Source organism: Coregonus clupeaformis, unplaced genomic scaffold (assembly GCF_020615455.1).
Source record: "Coregonus clupeaformis isolate EN_2021a unplaced genomic scaffold, ASM2061545v1 scaf0059, whole genome shotgun sequence".
Taxonomy (NCBI): domain Eukaryota; kingdom Metazoa; phylum Chordata; class Actinopteri; order Salmoniformes; family Salmonidae; genus Coregonus; species Coregonus clupeaformis.
In genome coordinates this window covers 296,757-320,638 of record NW_025533514.1, presented here as the reverse complement: position 1 = coordinate 320,638, position 23,882 = coordinate 296,757, and the positions used below count along the sequence as shown (strand labels likewise).

Sequence of the window (23,882 nt, the reverse complement as noted above, 5' to 3'; positions counted from 1 at the left end):
CACTCGCTCTACGGGATGATGACACGGCAGTGGACTTCTGACGCACACTTGGTCTAGTGTTGGTGCTGTGGAGGTCTATGGAGGGTTTAAGGGGTAACGCTGGTGTTGGCTGGCCGACCACAGTGCTTCTCTCCTGGGGTACTACGGCCCCGTTGCTCCTGGGTGCTACTGGAGGTCTTGGGGGGGCCCCCTCTGTCTGCCCCACCTGGGGGTCTGGTCTTTGGGGTTCAGAGGGGGGCTTTCCAGGGAGCAGGGGTCGGGGTGCGGGGACAGGGGTACTTGGAGTTGTAATAGGAACAGGACTAAGGGCAGGGGTAGTTGAGGGGGCCTCGGTAGGTTTGGGAGAGGGGAGAGAGGGTGTGGATTGGGAGGTGGTAACCGTATCAACAGTCAAGTTCACGTCTATCGCCATCGAGCCTCCATCTTCCCATAATCCTTTGCGGGAGGTCTTGGCAGCGAGGGAGGGTTTCGGGGTGACGGGCGGGGCCGGTTTGGGGGGTGCTTGGATTCGGGGGCGGGGTTCAGGTCTACCACCCCCTAGAAAAGCTCCATCTCCTTGGTCACTGTCGGCATGGTTACCATGGTCCTCTTGTATCCTGGCTCTCATATCTTCCTCCTCCTCCTCCTCCTCTTCTTCTGCTCTCAAGTCGCTCTCTACTTTGTCGTTGCTATGGTGATCAGGGAAGCCCCAATCGTCGGAGCTGAAGGCGTCTAGGAGCTCCTGAAGGTACTTTCCCCCCTGATGACTCACCTCTTGGTTCTCTGTGACCTCACTTCCTGTCTGTCCCAGCCTCACCAGGGTCTGAACTTTGACCTCTCTCCTGATTGGTCGAAGGCTATTCTTTGTGCGAGGACGTGGCCTGGGCTGGTTATGGGGCAGAGGAGGGTCGGAGGGCGTCGTCAAGACAATAGTGGAATGAGGAGGCAGGACGAAGGAGGACTGCCCCCATTGGTCGGTCTGGCTGCCAGAGGCAGAGGTCAGAGGTGAGAAAGGATCAGAGGTCAAGAGTTCATAGTGAAACACTGTTGGTCTGGTCTCCTCGGTGTGTGTGACGGTGTGAGTGTGTGTGTGTAGTGCTGGACTGTCTTCTAGGAAGATGAGTGAGTCAACAGTAGCAGCACCCGTCGTGTCATCAGCGTGCGACGTCGTGTCATCAGCGTGTGACGTCGTGTCATCAGTGTGCGAAGGTTTGGCTTTAAAGGGAGGTCTCCTGGCTACAAACACATTATATTCACACATTATCTAATAATACTAATAATTCTAATAATAACCATTCTTTATTGTGTCCCTTTCAGCTAATGTGTCTTGGAACAGAGCAGCACAGCATTAAAACCAAAAGCAGCACTGTCACATTTTATACCTCACACTTTCCTAATGTACAATTCCTCACCCTAAACAACCCCTCTCTCCCACAGGAGGCTGGTGTCACCTTCATTTGGGGAGGGCGGGCTCGTGGTAATGGCTGGAGTGGAATCAGTGGAATGGTATCAGATACATCAAACACATGGGTTTCCATGTCATTCCATTCGCTCCGTTCCAGACATTACTATGAGCCGTCCTCCCCTCAGCAGCCCCCACTGCTCTCTCCTCGCCCCTCTCTTACCCACAGAGCGTCTCTGGTTGGGGGCGTGGCCGTGGGCCGCTGCTGAGAATTCTAGTCCGGCGTCGGTCTGCGTGGCGATGGTAGTTGTGGAGACAGAGCGTCGGGGGGAGGAGGAAGAGGAGGAGGGAGGCAACACCTGGACCTGACTCTTCTCTCTAATCACCTCGTCATAAGAAGGAGGGGGCTGGAGGGAGGGAGGGAGGGAGGGAGGGAAGGAGGGAAGGAGGGAAGGAGGGGGGGAGGAGGGAAGGAGGGAAGGAGGAAGGAGGAGGGAAGGAGGGAGGGAAATATTCATCAAAAGTATGAATGACTCAGAACCCATGACTATGACCTATATTAATTGGATAACTAATGACCTATGAACTATATTAATTGGATAACTAATGACTATGACCTATATTAATTGGATAACTAATGACTATGACCTATATTAATTGGATAACTAATGACTATGACCTATATTAATTGGATAACTAATGACCTATGACCTATATTAATTGGATAACTAATGACTATGACCTATATTAATTGGATAACTAATGACCTATGACCTATATTAATTGGATAACTAATGACCTATGACCTATATTAATTGGATAACTAATGACTATGACCTATATTAATTGGATAACTAATGACTATGACCTATATTAATTGGATAACTAATGACTATGACCTATATTAATTGGATAACTAATGACTATGACCTATATTAATTGGATAACTAATGACTATGACCTATATTAATTGGATAACTAATGACTATGACCTATATTAATTGGATAACTAATGACTATGACCTATATTAATTGGATAACTAATGACTATGACCTATATTAATTGGATAACTAATGACCTATGACCTATATTAATTGGATAACTAATGACTATGACCTATATTAATTGGATAACTAATGACTATGACCTATATTAATTGGATAACTAATGACTATGACCTATATTAATTGGATAACTAATGACCTATGACCTATATTAATTGGATAACTAATGACCTATGACCTATATTAATTGGATAACTAATGACTATGACCTATATTAATTGGATAACTAATGACTATGACCTATATTAATTGGATAACTAATGACTATGACCTATATTAATTGGATAACTAATGACCATGACCTATATTAATTGGATAACTAATGACTATGACCTATATTAATTGGATAACTAATGACTATGACCTATATTAATTGGATAACTAATGACCTATGACCTATATTAATTGGATAACTAATGACTATGACCTATATTAATTGGATAACTAATGACTATGACCTATATTAATTGGATAACTAATGACCTATGACCTATATTAATTGGATAACTAATGACTATGACCTATATTAATTGGATAACTAATGACCTATGAACTATATTAATTGGATAACTAATGACTATGACCTATATTAATTGGATAACTAATGACTATGACCTATATTAATTGGATAACTAATGACTATGACCTATATTAATTGGATAACTAATGACTATGACCTATATTAATTGGATAACTAATGACTATGACCTATATTAATTGGATAACTAATGACCTATGACCTATATTAATTGGATAAGTAATGACTATGACCTATATTAATTGGATAACTAATGACCTATGACCTATATTAATTGGATAACTAATGACCTATGACCTATATTAATTGGATAACTAATGACCTATGACCTATGCTAACTCATAACCAGGCTGATGAGGTCTTAACAACACATCCTAGTTTAAACTTTAATAAATCAGTATAGTACTACTATAACACTTACTAACAAAAGCAACATGCGGAGACAGAATAGCAGATTTGCTGAAATAGGCAGAAAGCAATATAAACGTGATGACAGATGACTGATATGCAAATTCGCTTACACTCGTGGTTCTCAGAGAATGCATCTCTTCACATATATTTTCCAGAGCCTACAGACTTGTTTTGAAGATCATTTACGATACTCCATTGTTCCTTATCAAGCAGCTGAAAACTAGTTTGTCTTATTTAGACAAATCCCATGGTTTTCCAGACATGATTCATCTTCTCCTGTCCATGTACAAACGTCATTTATATTTTACATACAGCCTACCCACCGTTCTATATTAACCAATCATGTAGCAGTCTTGTGTTAGAATCAAAGGAGGAACTCTCAAGGACCTCCCCCTAAATCGATGTGTTTATAATACTGGTCATTATCATCCTGAGTGTTCTCATGGCTACATCATCATATTAAAGAAGATGACGTGGGTGTCCATCGTCATATTAAAGAAGATGACGTGGGTGTCCATCATCATATTAAAGAAGATGACGTGGGTGTCCATCATCATATTAAAGAAAATTACGTGGGTGTCCATCATCATATTAAAGAAAATTACGTGGGTGTCCATCGTCATATCAAAGAAGATGACGTGGGTGTCCATCATCATATTAAAGAAAATGACGTGGGATGTGTGACAGAAAAATTACGAATTTACCTCATTTGTTGGATATTTAACAATGATTTACTTAACAAACAGTAAGACATGTCTGTTCTACTAAGGCTGTGTTTCATGGTCTCCACTCTTAACTCCCTGCAGCTAATCTGGGCGTATGGTCACTAGAGATAGCTTGAGCTGATTTACAGCCTGCATTCCATAGACAAGATGTGGTGTATGTTTAACCAGATAGAGATAGCCTGGAGGAGCAGAACACAGGCCTCAGTATTCCTAATTATCCTGGCATCTGGGAAACTAAGACGAGGTGGGGTTTAAAATAACACCAGAGGCAGACGACCAGGAGATGAACCCAAAGTGTCTTATGGTGCCCCCAATCTGCATGGGAGGGGTGGAACCAGCCTTGACTAAGCATTTAGAGGTCTCCTATAAAAGATCTCTGTTTTTTCATTATTAGTTAAGCTCTCGGCAACACAGATTCAGAGTGTGCGGTCGACGGCTTCATTATTGCAATAATTCATCAATGTTAAATAAAGATGATTGCTTGAATAGTTGTCTATGTCTCTCTCAGTACTAAAATGTCCACAACAGGTGTCCATAATATTAAATTAGATGACGTGGGTGTCCATCATCATATTAAAGAAGATGACGTGGGTGTCCATCGTCATATTAAAGAAGATGACGTGGGTGTCCATCATCATATTAAAGAAGATGACGTGGGTGTCCATCATCATATTAAAGAAGATGACGTGGGTGTCCATCATCATATTAAAGAAGATGACGTGGGTGTCCATCGTCATATTAAAGAAGATGACGTGGGTGTCCATCATCATATTAAAACCTCTTAAGGATCGGACCCTTTTTTCCAATTTTCACCTAAAATTACATACCCAAATCTAACAGGACCTGAAGCAAGGATATGCATATTCTTGATACCATTTGAAAGGAAACACTTTGACGTTTGTGGAAATGTAAAATTAATGTAGGAGAATATAACACATTAGATCTGGTAAAAGATAATACAAACAAAAAAACATGCATTTCTATATATTTGAAATGCAAGAGAAAGGCCACAATATAATATTGCAGTTTAGGTGCAATTTGGATTTTGGTCACTAGATGGCAGCAGTGTGTGTGCAAAGTTTCAGATTGATCCAGTGAAGCACTGCAATACTGGACTATTTTGTATCAAGTCTGCCCAAATGTGCCGAATTGGTCAATTGATACATTTTCAAGTACATAACTATAGAGAACATACAAAAATGATATGGTAATACAAAATGTAAGTTTACACACTCCCAGGAATGTCATACATGATGGATCATTAGCTTATACACTAACTTTCACACATCTAGATGGCCGGGCGGGGTGGGTGTGGAGCCAGAGACAGCAGGGGTTCAAACTGTAGAACCCAGGTCCTACATTTGAATATAAAAATGGATTTTATCAAACAAAACTATGCTACATTTTATCTCTGGGACCCTTAGGATGACAAATCAGAGCAAGATTACTGAATGTAAGTATATTATTTATCTTCAGAGGTGAATGTATCAAACCAGTTGCCATGATAAGTTTTTTGTTGTTGTGCTCTCTCCTCAAACAATAGCATGGTATTTTTTCACTGCAGTTAGATTAACAATAATTTAAGCTTTCTGCCCATATAAGACATGTCTATGTCCTGGAAAGTTTGCTGTTACTTACAACAGTCATGATGACGTGGGTGTCCATCATCATATTAAAGAAGATGTGGGTGTCCATCATCATATTAAAGAAGGTGTGGGTGTCCATCATCATATTAAAGAAGATGTGGGTGTCCATCATCATATTAAAGAAGATGTGGGTGTCCATCATCATATTAAAGAAGATGTGGGTGTCCATCATCATATTAAAGAAGATGTGGGTGTCCATCATCATATTAAAGAAGATGTGGGTGTCCATCATCATATTAAAGAAGATGTGGGTGTCCATCATCATATTAAAGAAGGTGTGGGTGTCCATCATCATATTAAAGAAGATGTGGGTGTCCATCATCATATTACAGAAGATGTGGGTGTCCATCATCATATTAAAGAAGATTAAATTGTCGTCCACACCATTCTTTCTGTAGTATAGGGTATATTACCCTATAGTGGGAGGGAGGAGGAGGAGGAGGAGGAGGAAGAGGAGGGTTAGTTACCTGTATAGTAGGAGGTATACTGCTGCCCCAGATCATAATGGTGGGAGGAGGAGGAGGAGGAGGAGGAGGAGGAGGAGGAAGAGGAGGGTTAGTTACCTGTATAGTAGGAGGTATACTGCTGCCCCAGATCATAATGGTGGGAGGAGGAGGAGGAGGAGGAGGAGGAGGAGGAGGAAGAGGAGGGTTAGTTACCTGTATAGTAGGAGGTATACTGCTGCCCCAGATCATAATGGTGGGAGGAGGAGGAGGAAGAGGAGGAGGAGGAAGAGGAGGGTTAGTTACCTGTATAGTTGGAGGTATACTGCTGCCCCAGATCATAATGGTGGGAGGAGGAGGAAGAGGAGGGTTAGTTACCTGTATAGTAGGAGGGAGGAGGAGGAAGAGGAGGAAGAGGAGGGTTAGTTACCTGTATAGTAGGAGGTATACCGCTGCCCCAGATCATAATGGTGGGAGGAGGAGGAGGAAGAGGAGGAAGAGGAGGGTTAGTTACCTGTATAGTAGGAGGTATACTGCTGCCCCAGATCATAATGGTGGGAGGAGGAGGAGGAAGAGGAGGAGGAGGAAGAGGAGGGTTAGTTACCTGTATAGTAGGAGGTATACTGCTGCCCCAGATCATAGCGGTGGGAGGAGGGGGCGGAGGGAATCCCCCAGAAGCCCCGGGGAACCAGGTGTTGGACGCCAGCGGCTCAGCTGATAGGATGGTGATCTCTGGACGCCTATAATAACATAGAGAGGACATCAGTATGCCACAGGCCAGAGGTATGCCACAGGACATCAGTATGCCACAGGCCAGAGGTATGCCACAGGCCAGAGGTATGCCACAGGCCAGAGGTATGCCACAGGACATCAGTATGCCACAAGCCAGAGGTATGCCACAGGACATCAGTATGCCACAGGCCAGAGGTATGCCACAGGACATCAGTATGCCACAGGCCAGAGGTATGCCACAGGACATCAGTATGCCACAGGCCAGAGGTATGCCACAGGACATCAGTATGCCACAGGCCAGAGGTATGCCACAGGACATCAGTATGCCACAAGCCAGAGGTATGCCACAGGACATCAGTATGCCACAGGCCAGAGGTATGCCACAGGACATCAGTATGCCACAGGCCAGAGGTATGCCACAGGCCATCAGTATGCCACAGGACATCAGTATGCCAAAGGCCAGAGATATGCCACAGGCCAGAGGCATGTAATCAAGCTCAATTTATCATGATGTAAACGCCAGAAAGCTCAAATTTGGATGTAACTGATCTGTGTCTGTGAAATGCATCACTAAACTCAGCTGTGAATCTTACCTCCTGTCTCTGGGGTTGCTCTCGCTCAGGGAAGTGGATCTAGTTGACGCTGAGACAGAAAAACACAGTTTTTATTTATTCTGATTTAACCAGGAAGTACTATTGAGGTCTGAAAACCTCTTTCACAAGGGACACCTGGTCAAGAGGGGAAATTTAACCATCACACTCATTATAAAGCTCATAACAATATCTAATTTAACCATCACACTCATTATCAAGCTCATAACAATATCTAATTTAACCATCACACTCATTATCAAGCTCATAACAAGATCCAATTTAACCATCACACTCATTATCAAGCTCATAACATAAAATGGCCTAGTCATAATGCCGTGTTCAAAACAACTGGGAACTGGGAAATCTCAGACTTCCGAATTCAGTGCGTTCAAGACAACTGGGAACTCAGGAAAAAAAACAGATCCAACTGGCAAAAATCGTTTTGAAGAGTCATCCAACTCGGAATTCCAACTCGGGAACTCAGGCCTCTTTCTAGAGCTCTGACTTTCCGACCTGAAGAGCACTGATGTCATGATTTGACCTCGTGTTTTTTCAGAGTTCCCAGTTGTCTTGAAAGCGGCAAGAGTGCTACTAACACCAGGGAAGATTACTTTACAGCACTAGCAACAGTTCCCCTAGCCTACACAATGATCTTAGGTCAGTTTAGCATTTCCCCCACTAATGGTTAAGGTTATGCTTGGGTGAGGAGAAGCTGATCCTGGACCTGTACCTAGGGGAGACTTCACCCCGGAGCAGTTCCTATATACAGGCAACAGCAACCGAAACATCACAGTGGCCATTTGTAGCACAGACACAAAAATGACAGGACTGCCAAGTCATCACTTGTTCCGTAGAGTAATAAAGGAGTGGTAAAAAGAGAGGGCTGCAGACTCACTCCTCTTAATGGCGGCCCTGATGGAGGAGAGAGGTCCTTGGCTGGAAGAAAGGAAAGAAGAACACAATAAAGGGAAGGGGAAGTGATGTCATTCCTTCATTCACCTGTTATCTTTCTCCATTACAGTGCAGGTTTCCTTCCAGAAACACAGCTAAGGTGTGTGTGTGTATTTGTATTTATTATGGATCCCCATTGGTTATAACATTTACAGAAAAACAGAAATGCCAATGGTGGAGGTGTTGCTGTTTATATTCAGAACCACATTCCTGTAAAGCTTAGAGAGGATCTCATGTTAAATACTGTTGAAGTAATATGGCTACAGGTTCATCTGCCTCACCTAAAGCCCATTCTGGTGGGAAGCTGCTATAGACCACCAAGTGCTAACAGTCAGTATCTGGATAACATGTGTGAAATGCTTGATAATGTATGTGATATCAACAGAGAGGTATATTTTCTGGGTGATTTAAATATTGACTGGCTTTCATCAAGCTGCCCACTCAAGAGAAAGCTTCAAACTGTAACCAGTGCCTGCAACCTGGTTCAGGTTATCAGTCAACCTACCAGGGTAGTTACAAACAGCACAGGAATGAAATCATAAACATGTATTGATCACATCTTTACTAATGCTACAGAGATTTGTTTGAAAGCAGTATCCAAATCCATTGGATGTAGTGATCACAATATAGTAGCCATATCTAGGAAAACCAAAGTTCCAAAGGCTGGGCCTAATATAGTGTATAAGAGGTCATACAATAAGTTCTGTATTGATTCCTATGTTTTTGATGTAAAGAATATATTTTGGTCCGTGGTGTGTAATGAGGAGCAACCAGACGCTGCACTTGATGCATTTATGAAATTGCTTATCCCAGTTACTAATAAGCATGAACCCATTAAGAAAATGACTGTAAAAACTGTTAAATCCCAGTGGATTGATGAGGAACTGAAAAATGTTATGGTTGAGAGGGATGATGCAAAAGGAATGGCAAATTGAGAAATCATGTGACTAAACTGAATAAAAAGAAGAAGAAACTACACTATGAAACAAAGATAAATGACGTAAAGAATGATAGTAAAAAGCTTTGGAGCACCTTAAATGAAATGTTGGGCAAAAAGGCAAACTCAGCTCCATCATTCATTGAATCAGATGGCTCATTCATCACAAAACCCACTGATATTGCCAACTACTTCAATTATTTTTTAATTTGCAAGATTAGCAAACGTAGGCATGACATGCCAGCAACAAACACTGACGCTACACATCCAAGTATATCTGAACAAATTATGAAAGACAAGCATTGTAATTTTGAATTCCCTAAAGTGAGTGTGGAAGATGTGAAAAAATTATTGTTGTCTATCAACAATGACAAGCCACCGGGGTCTGACAACTTGGATGATATTGCCACTCCTATTTGCCGTATCTTCAATCTAAGCCTACTAGAAAGTGTGTGCCCTCAGACCTGGAGGGAAGCTAAAGTCATTCCACTACCTAATAGTAAAGCCCCCTTTACTGACTCAAATAGCCGACCAATCAGCCTGTTACCAACCCTTAGTAAACATTTGGAAAAAATTGTGTTTGACCAGATACAATGCAATTTTACAGTAAACAAATTGACAACAGACTTTCAGCACGCTTATAGGGAAGGACATTCAACAAATGACTGATGATTGGCTGAGAGAAACTGATGATAAAAAGATTGTGGGGGCTGTTTTGTTAGACTTCAGTGCAGCTTTTGACATTATCGATCATAGTCTGCTGCTGGAAAAACGTATGTGTTATGGCTTTACACCCCCTGCTATATTGTGGATAAAGAGTTACCTGTCTAACAGAACACAGAGGGTGTTCTTTAATGGAAGCCTCTCCAACATAATCCAGGTATAATCAGGAATTCCCCAGGGCAGCTGTCTAGGCCCATTACTCTTTTCAATCTTTACTAATGACACTCCACTGGCTTTGAGTAAAGTCAGTGTGTCTATGTATGCGGATGACTCAACACTATACATGTCAGCTATTACAGCGACTGAAATGACTGCAACACTTAACAAAGAGCTGCAGTTAGTTTCAGAAAGGGTGGCAAGGAATAAGTTAGTCCTAAATATTTCAAAAACTAAAAGGACAAATCATTCACTAAACTCTAAACCTCAACTAAATCTTGTAATGAATAATGTGGAAATTGAGCAAGTTGAGGTGACTAAACTGCTTGGAGTAACCCTGGATTGTAAACTGTCATGGTCAAAACATATTGATACAACAGTAGCTAAGATGGGGAGAAGTTTGTCCATAATAAAGTGCTGCTCTGCCTTCTTAACAGCACTATCAACAAGGCAGGTCCTACAGGCCCTAGGGTTGTCGCAGCTGGACTACTGTTCAGTCGTGCCACAAAGAGGGACTTAGGAAAATTGCAATTGCAGAACAGGGCAGCAAGGCTGGCCCTTGGATGTACAGAGAGCTAACATTAATGATATGCAAGTCAATCTCACCTGGCTCAAAGTGGAGCAGACATTGACTTCATCACTACTTGTATTTGTGAGAGGTATTGACATGTTGAATGTACTGAGCTGTCTGTTTGAACTACTGGCACACAGCTCAGACACCCATGCATACCCCACAAGACATGCCACCAGAGGTCTCTTCACAGTCCCCAAGTCCACAGTACTACATAGAGCCATGACTACATGGAACTCTATCCCACATCAGGTACAAATGCACAGGCACAGACACATGCATACACACACGATAACATGGATTTTGTGTTGTAGATATGTGGTAGTAGAGTAGGGGCCTGAGGGCACACACTTAAGGTGTTGTGAAATCTGTTGTGAATGTATTATAATGTTTTTAAAATGGTATAACTGCCTTCATGTCTTTGGACCCCAAGAAGCATAGTTGTTGCCTTGGCAGGAACTAATGGGGATCCATAATAAACCCCAGGAAGAGTAGCTGCTGCCTTGGCAGGAACTAATGGGGATCCATAATAAACCCCAGGAAGAGTAGCTGCTGCCTTGGCAGGAACTAATGGGGATCCATAATAAACCCCAGGAAGAGTAGCTGCTGCCTTGGCAGGAACTAATGGGGATCCATAATAAACCCCAGGAAGAGTAGCTGCTGCCTTGGCAGGAACTAATGGGGATCCATAATAAACCCCAGGAAGAGTAGCTGCTGCCTTGGCAGAAACTAATGGGAATCCATAATAAATACAAATACATTAGTTCCTGCCAAGGCAGCAGCTACTTTTCCTGGGGTCAATTAAAATTGTTTTAGCTGTTTATTAGAGGAAGTTAGAGAGTCTACCACACTTGTTCAGGAGGGAAATTCCTCACCCAACCACTAGCCCTGCTTATACCTCCTAGCCTGATAGCCAGGTGTGTGTGTGTTTGTCAAGCAAGGTAATAATTAATCATATGACAGTTATCCGTCAGAACTTGGCAGAACTCACCTCAGTCTGTGTTCCTTGTGCCTCTCTGAGAGAGAGAGAGAGAGAGAGAGAGAGAGAGACAGAGACAGAGAGAGAGAGACAGAGACAGAGACAGAGACAGAGAGAGAGAGAGAGAGAGAGAGAGAGAGAGAGACAGACAGACAGACAGAGAGACAGAGAGACAGAGAGATAGAGAGAGAGAGAGAGACAGAGAGAGAGAGAGAGAGAGAGAGAGAGAGAGAGAGAGACAGAGAGAGACAGAGAGAGACAGAGAGAGAGAGAGAGAGACAGAGAGAGAGAGAGACAGAGAGAGAGAGAGAGAGAGAGAGAGAGAGAGAGAGAGAGAGGGGGGGAGAAGAGCAGGGTTACTGAGAGAAGAGTAGCTTCAGCCCACCTGGTCACTACCCTGTACATAATCAGCTTCCAACAGGCTTATTCCCCCTGTAACTCCCCCCCTACTTATTTCTGTAAAGGAGAATTCATTCTCAAGTCAACTTACCTGGTCCAATAGAATAAAGATACATAACTCCCCAGCATCTAAAGTTCCTCTGTCTCAGCTTTGGATAAAACAAACATCCACAGAACTATTATAGCAGAACTCCAGCAGTTCTGGTGTATCTAACCTCTTCCAGAACGTAGCAGAGTAAACTGAAGACCCAGCAGAAAGAAAGTCAACCGACGGAACTCTCTCTCCAGAATGTGGAAATTATGATTGGAACCCTCTGTCATTCCCTGGATCTGATTGGCTGGTTAAAATAGACTGTAGCTGTGATGGGCTAGTGAGGGCGGGCTGGCTGGCTGGCTTGACTGGCTGGCTGGCTTGGCTGGCTGGCTGTCAGTCATCAATGTTTCCAGTTGCACTATAACTTTTCTGCCCTGAAATTGCATTCCCATGCTAAACTAGACAGATAGCTAACGACGGTGTCTTCAATAACACTTCCAAGGCGTGACTTTTCTTGAATGAATGTATTGAAAATGTTGTGAAACTGCAAAATACAGAAAATAATATACATACAGTGGGGGAAAAAAGTATTTAGTCAGCCACCAATTGTGCAAGTTCTCCCACTTAAAAAGATGAGAGAGGCCTGTAATTTTCATCATAGGTACACGTCAACTATGACAGACAAAATGAGAAAAGAATCCAGAAAATCACATTGTAGGATTTTTTATGAATTTATTTGCAAATTATGGTGGAAAATAAGTATTTGGTCAATAACAAAAGTTTCTCAATACTTTGTTATATACCCTTTGTTGGCAATGACACAGGTCAAACGTTTTCTGTAAGTCTTCACAAGGTTTTCACACACTGTTGCTGGTATTTTGGTCCATTCCTCCATGCAGATCTCCTCTAGAGCAGTGATGTTTTGGGGCTGTCGCTGGGCAACACGGACTTTCAACTCCCCTCCAAAGATTTTCTATGGGGTTGAGATCTGGAGACTGGCTAGGCCACTCCAGGACCTTGAAATGCTTCTTACGAAGCCACTCCTTCGTTGCCCGGGCGGTGTGTTTGGGATCATTGTCATGCTGAAAGACCCAGCCACGTTTCATCTTCAATGCCCTTGCTGATGGAAGGAGGTTTTCACTCAAAATCTCACGATACATGGCCCCATTCATTCTTTCCTTTACACGGATCAGTCGTCCTGGTCCCTTTGCAGAAAAACTGCCCCAAAGCATGATGTTTCCACCCCCATGCTTCACAGTAGGTATGGTGTTCTTTGGATGCAACTCAGCATTCTTTGTCCTCCAAACACGACGAGTTGAGTTTTTACCAAAAAGTTATATTTTGGTTTCATCTGACCATATGACATTCTCCCAATCCTCTTCTGGATCATCCAAATGCACTCTAGCAAACATCAGACGGGCCTGGACATGTACTGGCTTAAGCAGGGGGACACGTCTGGCACTGCAGGATTTGAGTCCCTGGCGGCGTAGTGTGTTACTGATGGTAGGCTTTGTTACTTTGGTCCCAGCTCTCTGCAGGTCATTCACTAGGTCCCCCCGTGTGGTTCTGGGATTTTTGCTCACCGTTCTTGTGATCATTTTGACCCCACGGGGTGAGATCTTGCGTGGAGCCCCAGATCGAGGGAGATTATCAGTGGTCTTGTATGTCTTCCATTTCCTAATAATTGCTCCCACAGTTGATTTCTTCAAACCAAGCTGCTTACCTATTGCAGATTCAGTCTTCCCAGCCTGGTGCAGGTCTACAATTTTGTTTCTGGTGTCCTTTGACAGCTCTTTGGTCTTGGCCATAGTGGAGTTTGGAGTGTGACTGTTTGAGGTTGTGGACAGGTGTCTTTTATACTGATAACAAGTTCAAACAGGTGCCATTAATACAGGTAACGAGTGGAGGACAGAGGAGCCTCTTAAAGAAGAAGTTACAGGTCTGTGAGAGCCAGAAATCTTGCTTGTTTGTAGGTGACCAAATACTTATTTTCCACCATAATTTGCAAATAAAATCATTAAAAATCCTACAATGTGATTTTCTGGAGAAAAAAAATCTCAATTTGTCTGTCATAGTTGACGTGTACCTATGATGAAAATGACAGGCCTCTCTCATCTTTTTAAGTGGGAGAACTTGCACAATTGGTGGCTGACTAAATACTTTTTTTCCCCACTGTATATATACACACACACACACACACACACACATACATATATACACATACATACATATACATATATATATATATATATATGTCAAAAATGTTATAAATTGATTTGCATTTTAATGAGGGAAATAAGTATTTGACCCCTCTGCAAAACATTACTTAGTACTTGATGGCAAAACCCTTGTTGGCAATCACAGAGGTCAGACGTTTCTTGTAGTTGGCCACCAGGTTTGCACACATCTCAGGAGGGATTTTGTCCCACTCCTCTTTGCAGATCTTCTCCAAGTCATTAAGGTTTCGAGCCTGACGTTTGGCAACTCGAACCTTCAGCTCCCTCCACAGATTTTCTATGGAATTAAGGTCTGGAGACTGGCTAGGCCACTCCAGGACCTTAATGTGCTTCTTCTTGAGCCACTCCTTTGTTGCCTTGGCCGTGTGTTTTGGGTTATTGTCATGCTGGAATACCCATCCACGACCCATTTTCAATGCCCTGGCTGAGGGAAGGAGGTTCTCACCCAAGATTTGACGGTACATGGCCCTGTCCATCGTCCCTTTGATGCGGTGAAGTTGTCCTGTCCCCTTAGCAAACTTCAGATGGGCCTGTATATGTGCTTTCTTGAGCAGGGGGACCTTGTGGGCGCTGCAGGATTTCAGTCCTTCACGGCGTAGTGTGTTACCAATTGTTTTCATGGTGACTATGGTCCCAGCTGCCTTGAGATCATTGACAAGATCCTCCCATGTAGTTCTGGGCTGATTCCTCACCGTTCTCATGATCATTGCAACTCCACGAGGTGAGATCTTGCATGGAGCCTCAGGCCGAGGGAGATTGACAGTTATTTTGTGTTTCTTCCATTCGCAAATAATCGCACCAACTGTTGTCACCTTCTCACCAAGCTGCTTGGCGATGGTCTTGTAGCCCATTCCAGCCTTGTGTAGGTCTACAATCTTGTCCCTGACATTCTTGGAGAGCTCTTTGGTCTTGGCCATGGTGGAGAGTTTGGAATCTGATTGATTGATTGCTTCTGTGGACAGGTGTCTTTTATACAGGTAACAAACTGAGATTAGGAGCACTCCCTTTAAGAGTGTGCTCCTAATCTCAGCTCGTTACCTGTATAAAAGACACCTGGGAGCCAGAAATCTTTCTGATTGAGAGGGGGTCAAATACATATTTCCCTCATTAAAATGCAAATCAATTTATAACATTTTTGACATGCGTTTTTCTGGATTTTTTTGTTGTTATTCTGTCTCTCACTGTTCAAATAAACCTACCATTAAAATTATAGACTGATCATTTCTTTGTCAGTGGGAAAACGTACAAAATCAGCAGGGGATCAAATACTTTTTTCCCTCACTGTATATATACATATACACATACACATACATATACATACATACACATATATATCCTTTTAAAAAATATTTAAACAAATATTTATACTCCCCTTTATTACTTTCCAACCCAGCTACCCTTTCCCTTCTTGGAGTAAACTAGTGAACAACAACGCCCAGGCCTCTACTTCCAGCCCATACCCACTATCTACATTTTATGGACACAGTCAATTTTACAATAATTACATTTTGTTTGTTCTTTCTCCTGAACTTCTTCTACTCTCAACCTCTCTGATCATTTTCATGATGTCCATCCGGTTTGCTTCTATATGCCATATCTTTCTAACTGTGCTCCTTCACAAAAGCTCCCAACATACAACCTATATACTTATTATGGACACAGCATGCCTACATTATTAGCTATCTTGTTATTATTTGTTGTTATTTGTTATTAGTCCCATCCTTCAACTCCATTCAACACCTCCCATCTATCTCTTAACACCATCCATATAGGATTTCTATTTGCCATATATATTTCAACTGTGATGTCTTACAAAAGTTCTGAACCTTTCTATCCTCGTAAAACTGACTATCCTACCGATCCTTGACTTCGGCGATGTCATTTACAAAATAGCCTCCAACACTCTACTCAGCAAATTGGATGTAGTCTATCACAGTGCCATCCGTTTTGTCACCAAAGCCCCATATACTACCCACCATTGTGACCTGTACGCTCTTGTTGGCTGGTCCTCACTATATATTCGTCGCCAAACCCACTGGCTCCAGGCCATCTATAAATCACTGCTAGGCAAATCCCTGACTTATCTTAGCTCATTGGTCACCATAGCAACACCCACCCGTAGTCTGCGCTCCAGCAGGTATATCTCACTGGTCATCCCCAAAGCCAACACCTCCTTTGGCCGCCATTCCTTCCAGTTCTCTGCTGCCAATGACTGGAACAAATTGCAAAAATCTCTGAAGCTGGAGACACTTATCTCCCTCACTAACTTTAAGCATCAGTTGTCAGAGCAGCTTACCGATCACTGCACCTGTACACAGCCCATCTGAAATTAGCCCGCCCAACTACCTCATCCCCATATTGTTATTTATTTTGCTCATTTGAACCCCAGTATCTCTATTTGCACATCATCTTTGGCACATCTATCACTCCAGTGTTAATACTAATTGTAATTATTTTGCACTATGGCCTATTTATTACCTTACCTCCATAACTTACTACATTTGCACACACTGTATATATATTTTCTGTTGTATTTTTGACTTTATGTTTTGTTTTACCCCATATGTAACTCTGTGTTGTTGTTTTTATCGCACTGCTATGCTTTATCTTGGCCAGGTCGCAGTTGTAAATGAGAACTTGTTCTCAACTGGCTTCCCTGGTTAAATAAAGGTGGAATAAAATAAATAAATAAAAAAATCTCATTGTTTCTACAGATTGTAAATTGAAAATAAAATGTTTTGCTAATAGTATTATTATGTTATTGATCGATTGACTATGACTTTTCAGATCACCCAGTAGTGCTATCTGCAGAGCTGGGAAAATTGTATCCCCCATATAAATAACATTCTATTGGTAGCAAGAATTTTATATAATTATTTAAATTATTTAAATTTAAATTGGCAGCCCATTCTTGCATAATCAATGCTTGGAGTTTGTCAGAATTTGTGGGTTTTTGTTTGTCCACCCGCCTCTTGAGGATTGACCACAAGTTCTCAATGGGATTAAGGTCTGGGGAGTTTCCTGGCCATGGACCCAACATTTCGATGTTTTGTTCCCCGAGCCACTTAGTTATCACTTTTGCCTGGAAAAGGCATTGTTCATCACCAAACTGTTCTTGGATGGTTAGGAGAAGTTGCTCTCGGAAGATGTGTTGGTACCATTCTTTATTCATGGCTGTGTTCTTAGGCAAAATTGTGAGTGAGCCCACTCGCTTGGCTGAGAAGCAACCCCACACATGAATGGTCTCAGGATGCTTTACTGTTGGCATGACACAGGACTGATGGTAGCGCTCACATTGTCTTCTCTGGACAAGCTTTTTTCCGGACGCCCCAAATAATCGGAAAGGGGATTCATCAGAGAAAATGACTTTACCCCAGTCCTCAGCAGTCCAATCCCTGTACCTTTTGCAGAATATCAGTCTGTCCCTGTTGATTTTTCCTGGAGAGAAGTGGCTTCCTCGCTGCCCTTCTTGACACCAGGCCATCCTCCAAAAGTCTTTGCCTCACTGTGCGTGCAGATGCACTCACACCTGCCTGCTGCCATTCCTGAGTAAGCTCTGCACTGGTGGTGCCCCGATCACGCAGCTGAATCAACTTTAGGAGACGGTCCTGGCACTTGCTGGACTTTCTTGGGCGCCCTGAAGCCTTCTTCACAACAATTGAACCTCTCTCCTTGAAGTTCTTGATGATCTGATAAATGGTTGATTTAGGTGCAATCTTACTAGCAGCAATATCCTTGCCTGTGAAGCCCTTTTTGTGCAAAGCAATGAAGACGGCACGTGTTTCCTTGCAGGTAATCATGGTTAACAGAGGAAGAACAATGATTTCAAGCACCACCCTCCTTCTAAAGCTTCCAGTCTGTTATTCTAACTCAATCAGCATGACAGAGTGATCTCCAGCCTTGTCCTCGTCAACACTCTCACCTGTGTTAACGAGAGAATCACTGACATGATGGCAGCTGGTCCTTTTGTGGCAGGGCTGAAATACAGTGGACATTTTTGGGGGGGGGGATTAAGTTCATTTTCATGGCAAAGAGGGACTTTGCAATTAATTGCAATTCATCTGATCACTCTTCATAACATTCTGGAGTATATACAAATTGCCATCATAAAAACTGAGGCAGCAGACTTTGTGAAAATTAATATTTGTGTCATTCTCAAAACTTTTGACCACGACTGTATATATATTTGCGAGAAGAAAAAAAAACATATGGGGGATTGGAAGTGATGCAGAAGTTGTTGGAAGTTAAAATCTATCTGCATATTAAAGCTGATCTACCCCCTAAAAAAAATAAAAAATAAAAATAATAATAATATTGATAACAATATGCTTGAAATGAACTTACAAATATTTTCAGAGACTGAAGCGTGACAAGAAATAGCTGCACAGAAAGAACTGTACCTTAGCGTTGTTTTTAGCTGCTTGTCTGTGTCTTGTTTTTAGCTGCTTGTCTGTGTCTTGTTTTTAGCTGCTGGTCTGTGTCTTGTTTTTAGCTGCTTGTCTGTGTCTTGTTATTAGCTGCTTGTCTGTGTCTTGTTTTTAGCTGCTTGTCTGTGTCTTGTTTTTAGCTGCTGGTCTGTGTCTTGTTTTTAGCTGCTGGTCTGTGTCTTGTTTTTAGCTGCTGGTCTGTGTCTTGTTTTTAGCTGCTTGTCTGTGTCTTGTTTTTAGCTGCTTGTCTGTGTCTTGTTTTTAGCTGCTTGTCTGTGTCTTGTTTTTAGCTGCTGGTCTGTGTCTTGTTTTTAGCTGCTTGTCTGTGTCTTGTTATTAGCTGCTGGTCTGTGTGCAGAATGACTCCACTTCCGGTTTTTTGTGCAGTCTATCTAAGTACCAGAACGCTCCACTAGGAGGCGATTAACACCATGGACACACAATGAAAGTCAACCTTAACCACTATAACAACATAATCTGTTAACTTCGAACAGGATGGCAGCACAATAACTGTTACTGTACCTACAGCTCAGAGTGCAGAGAGTTTCAATACGCATATACGATAATAATAAATAAAATAGAGCGCAACTTCTACTCTTACCCTTATCTGCTTGTAGAGGTGGAGTTTCTCTATGTACAGGTTATAATGCATTATAAGGCTGAACTACTCATTACCGCTGTCTGTTAACTGTGGTCCTACTACAGCGCATTAGGAAAGTATTCAGACCCTCACTTGATCCACATTTTGTTACGTTACAGCCTTATTCTAAAATGGATGTAGAGCTCCGAGACAGGATTGTGTCGAGGCACAGATCTGGGGAAGGGGTACCAAAACATTTCTGCAGCATTGAAGGTCCCCAAGAACACAGTGGCCTCCATCACTCTTAAATGGAAGAAGTTTGGAAACCACCTTTGGAACCACCAAGACTCTTCCTAGAGCTGGCCACCCGGCCAAACTGAGCAATCGGGGGAGAAGGGCCTTGGTCAGGGAGGTGACCAAGAACCAGGTGGTCACTCTGACAGAGCTCCAGAGTTCCTCTGTGGAGATGGGAGAACCTTCCAGAAGAACAACCATCTCTGCAGCTCTCTACCAATCAGGCCTTTATGGTAGAGTGGCCAGACGGAAGCCACTCCTCAGTAAAAGGCACATGACAGCCCGCTTGGAGTTTGCCAAAAGGCACCTAAAGGACTCTCAGACCATGAGAAACAACATTCTCTGGTCTGATGAAACCAAGATTTAACTCTTTGGCCTGAATGCCCAGCATCACGTCTGGAGGAAACCAGGCACCGCTCATCACCTGGCCAATACCATCCCTACGGTGAAGCATGGTGGTGGCAGCATCATGCTGTGGGATGTTTTTCAGCGGCAGGGACTGGGAGACTAGTCAGGATTGAGGGAAAGATGAACGGAGCAAAGTACAGAGAGATCCTTGATGAAAACCTGCTCCCGAGCGCTCAGGCCCTCAGACTGGGGTGAAGGTTCACCTTCCAACAGGGCAACGACCCTAAGCACACAGCCAAGACAATGCAGGAGTGGCTTCGGGAGTATCTTAATGTCCTTGAGTGGCCCAGCCAGAGTCTGGACTTGAACCCGATCGAACATCTCTGGACAGACCTGAAAATAGCTGTGCAGCAACACTCCCCATCCAACCTGACAGAGCTTGAGAGGATCGGCAGAGAAGAATGGGAGAAACTCCCCAAATACAGGTGTGCCAAGCTTGTAGCGTCATACCCAAGAAGATTCAACGCTGTAATCGCTGCCAAAGGTGCTTCAGCAAAGTACTGAGTAAAGGGTCTGAATACTTACGTAAATGTGATATTTCAGTTTTAAATTTCTAAAACCCTGTTTTTGCTTCGTCATTATGGGGTATTGTGTGTAGATTGATGATTAAAAAAATAAAAAAATAAATCATTTTTAGAATAAGGCTGTAACGTAACAAGATGTGGGAAAAGTCAAGGGGTCTGAATACTTTCCGAATGTACTGTATTAGGGTGCCATTTGAGACACAGGCTAAGTGTTAATGCTTTAAGTTTAATTATGCATGAGCTATAATGCATTATAATGCTGATATGAAGGATTTATTTTGGACCTTGTGAATATCCACTTCTGATCAGAAATAGCAGCAATATACCGCAGAAAAACAGGAATGCATGTCTGGCTTCACGACATTTGCTAACTGTGTGTGTGTTCTGAGAGGAGGTACCAGGGAGAACTGATTTAAATCACCCCAGGAATGCAGTGGGTAGGCCCTGCCAGGACACACACATACTCCATCACACAGCTTTGTCTTTGGACACAAATTTTAATCAGGATTTATTAGAGAGAGAGAGAGAGAGAGAGAGAGAGAGAGAGAGAGAGAGAGAGAGAGAGAGAGAGAGAGAGAGAGAGAGAGAGAGAGAGAGAGAGAGAGAGAGAGAGAGAGAGAGAGAGAGCGAGAGAGAGAGAGAAAAGAGAGAGGGAGAGAGAGAGAGAGAGGGGGAGAGCAAGAGAGAGAGAGAGAGAGAGAGAGAGAGAGAGAAAGAAAGAGAGGGAGAGAGAGAAAAAAGAGAGAGAGAGAGAGAGAGAGAGAGAGAGAGAGAGAGAGAGAGAGAGAGAAAGAGAGGGAGAGAGAGAAAAGAGAGAGAGAGAGAGAGAGAGAGGGAGAGAGAGAGAGAGAGAGAGAAAAGAGAGAGAGAGAGAGAGAGAGAGAGAGAGAGACTAAAACAATACCAGACAATATACTGTAGACTGTATCTATGCATAGTTTTCACTCTGGCCACTCGGAGCCATTCTACTTGACGTCTTCCCCCATGACTCCATGACTGTCAGGTCCTCCCGGAGTATCTGAAACAGCACCCTGGGCTCTGATCAAAAGTAGTGCGCTATATAGGGAATAGGGTGCCATTTGGGACGAAACCCTAGTCCTCCTCCTCCTATCCAACAGAGACCAGCCAACCCTGACCTGACCAGGTATAAAAAAAAGAAGAAACCCTAGTTTTTGTGTTCCGTTGCAAAACGTTTTGCTACAGTGTGCACTAATTAATATAACCAGAGAGTTTAGAGGAACCGCCCTTAGGGAGAATAATTAGAAGATGTATTAAAGTTATGGGATGTGATGTTTTTATTATTTCATAGGAAGCAGGGTTCGTATTTTTTATACGGAGTATAGAAAACTATTTAGTGCCTTTGTTTGTGATTGTAGAGAACTGGATTGTTTAATTTCAGCAACATTTGATGGGAACAGAATGTTTCTTTCTCAAGGTGAACTGATAAACCGTTACAATGTGTCAACAAATTACTCTGTTACAATGACAACAACCATATAAACAATTGCAATATTGTTTCATTTTCTCATCATGCAATACATTAACCACACTGACAAAGTACTTTGAAACTCTAAACGTAACAACAGGTAACTTGTTCCAGTTCCTAAAACAACACATCTGCAACATTGTATCACATTCTCAAGTTCGATACAGAATGCAATAAAAAATGCATGAAATCTCAAAGGTAGCATAAGCAACAGGTATGTGTTGGTGTATGAACTAATCTGAAGGGATGGTGTCTGGTGAGATATGTTACCTCCAGTCGGTCTGAGCTGGCGTCTTACGGCAGGTTCCCTCGGCTCTCCTCTCAAACTCTCCTGCTCCTCGTCCTCCACTCTCCTTGCCTCCGCCATCGCAAGAGAGACAATATCCTAGTGTGGGAACGAAGGCGACTAGTTAGTGCTACAACTCCAATCCAATGGATACCAGCAACATGTCCCTATTGCGCTAGAAACCGACTAGCTGCCGGAGACGTGCGCGAAGTCTCCCCGACTTTTACCAAAACAACACAACTCGCATAACTTTTCACAAAACAAGTCATTCGCCACCGTTGGTATTTTGTAAAACTATAACTCATAAAGAAATGAAAAACAATAGTTATTTGTTGATAATAATAATAGCCGGAGAGACATTCGATAAGTAGTTGGTCTGACCCGTCTGGTATCTCTCGCTCCTCCAAGACCTGTGTGTCGTGAGCAACAATAGTGGAATCGGTGGTTCGCCTTCAAATTAAAAGTCCCCCATTGACACTGACGCAAACGGATGAAAATAGTGGAATCATGCCAAAATTGACTAGATAATGCTAAACAAGGTTGGAATGTTGTTATATAAATTCAACAAAATACAATAATTAGTTAATTTGACAAAAAAGTAAAACAAAAAATCTGTTGAAATTGCACTGTGGTTGTATGGACTTCAGAATTTCATTGGGGGCATACTTATATTGCACTGTACAGCCTTACCTATGGATCTGGGGTATCAGCCTAATCAGTGACACCCACAGAACACAACGGTGAAGAGTTTCCACTAACATCCAGGATCTTTGTGTTTTACTATGTGCTACCACAACAAACGTAGCTTCAGAAATAATATTTCTACTTCTTAAAACGTACAGGCTGTAGATGTAGTTTCCTGTAGATGTAGTTTCCTGTAGATGTAGTTTCCCGTAGATGTAGTTTCCTGTAGATGTAGTTTCCCGTAGATGTAGTTTCCTGTAGATGTAGTTTCCCGTAGATGTAGTTTCCTGTAGATGTAGTTTCCCGTAGATGTAGTTTCCTGTAAATATAGCTAGATAAATATACTGGTATAGTTCATGTACCCATGTTTAATGTACCAATGTTGTTCCTGGCGTGTACATAAAAAAAAAAAAGACATTTATCCGAAAATGTGATTACACGTGACGATTCATATATGCAAGATAGCCTTTGATCCCATCATCTGAAATGTCTCTTAGTTCAACGATGATCTCTTTCCTATTCTTGCCTTGTATTCACACCGACTGAAAATTAGAAAATATAGACCATGAATATAGAGCAGATCGTTTGCTAAGAAACTTGCTGGAAGCATTTATTTTGCAAAGTCCTCAATAATCTTTCTCACGTCATCGTATTTCACTTTATTGATGAATC

The 23,882-nt window shown here is 42.5% G+C and overlaps 1 protein-coding gene across 3 annotated transcripts in view; it reads right to left on the bottom strand.

Moving 5' to 3' along the window:
* Window positions 1-22,940, bottom strand: part of LOC121571062 (SH3 domain-containing protein 19-like) — a 54,232-nt gene extending 31,292 nt beyond the window's left edge. Inside the window, exons 1-8 of one of the 3 annotated variants that reach the window (XM_041882303.2) lie at window positions 22,908-22,940; window positions 22,511-22,625; window positions 11,864-11,888; window positions 8,430-8,470; window positions 7,535-7,583; window positions 6,814-6,949; window positions 1,605-1,788; window positions 1-1,215 (exon numbers count right to left, since the gene is read on the bottom strand). In XM_041882303.2, the coding sequence (XP_041738237.1) occupies window positions 1-1,215; window positions 1,605-1,788; window positions 6,814-6,949; window positions 7,535-7,583; window positions 8,430-8,470; window positions 11,864-11,888; window positions 22,511-22,607 (1,747 nt within the window). In that variant the 5' untranslated portion in view covers window positions 22,608-22,625; window positions 22,908-22,940. The other 2 variants (XM_041882306.2, XM_041882305.2) reach the window with 2 other exon arrangements.
* Window positions 22,941-23,882: the final 942 nt, after the last annotated feature.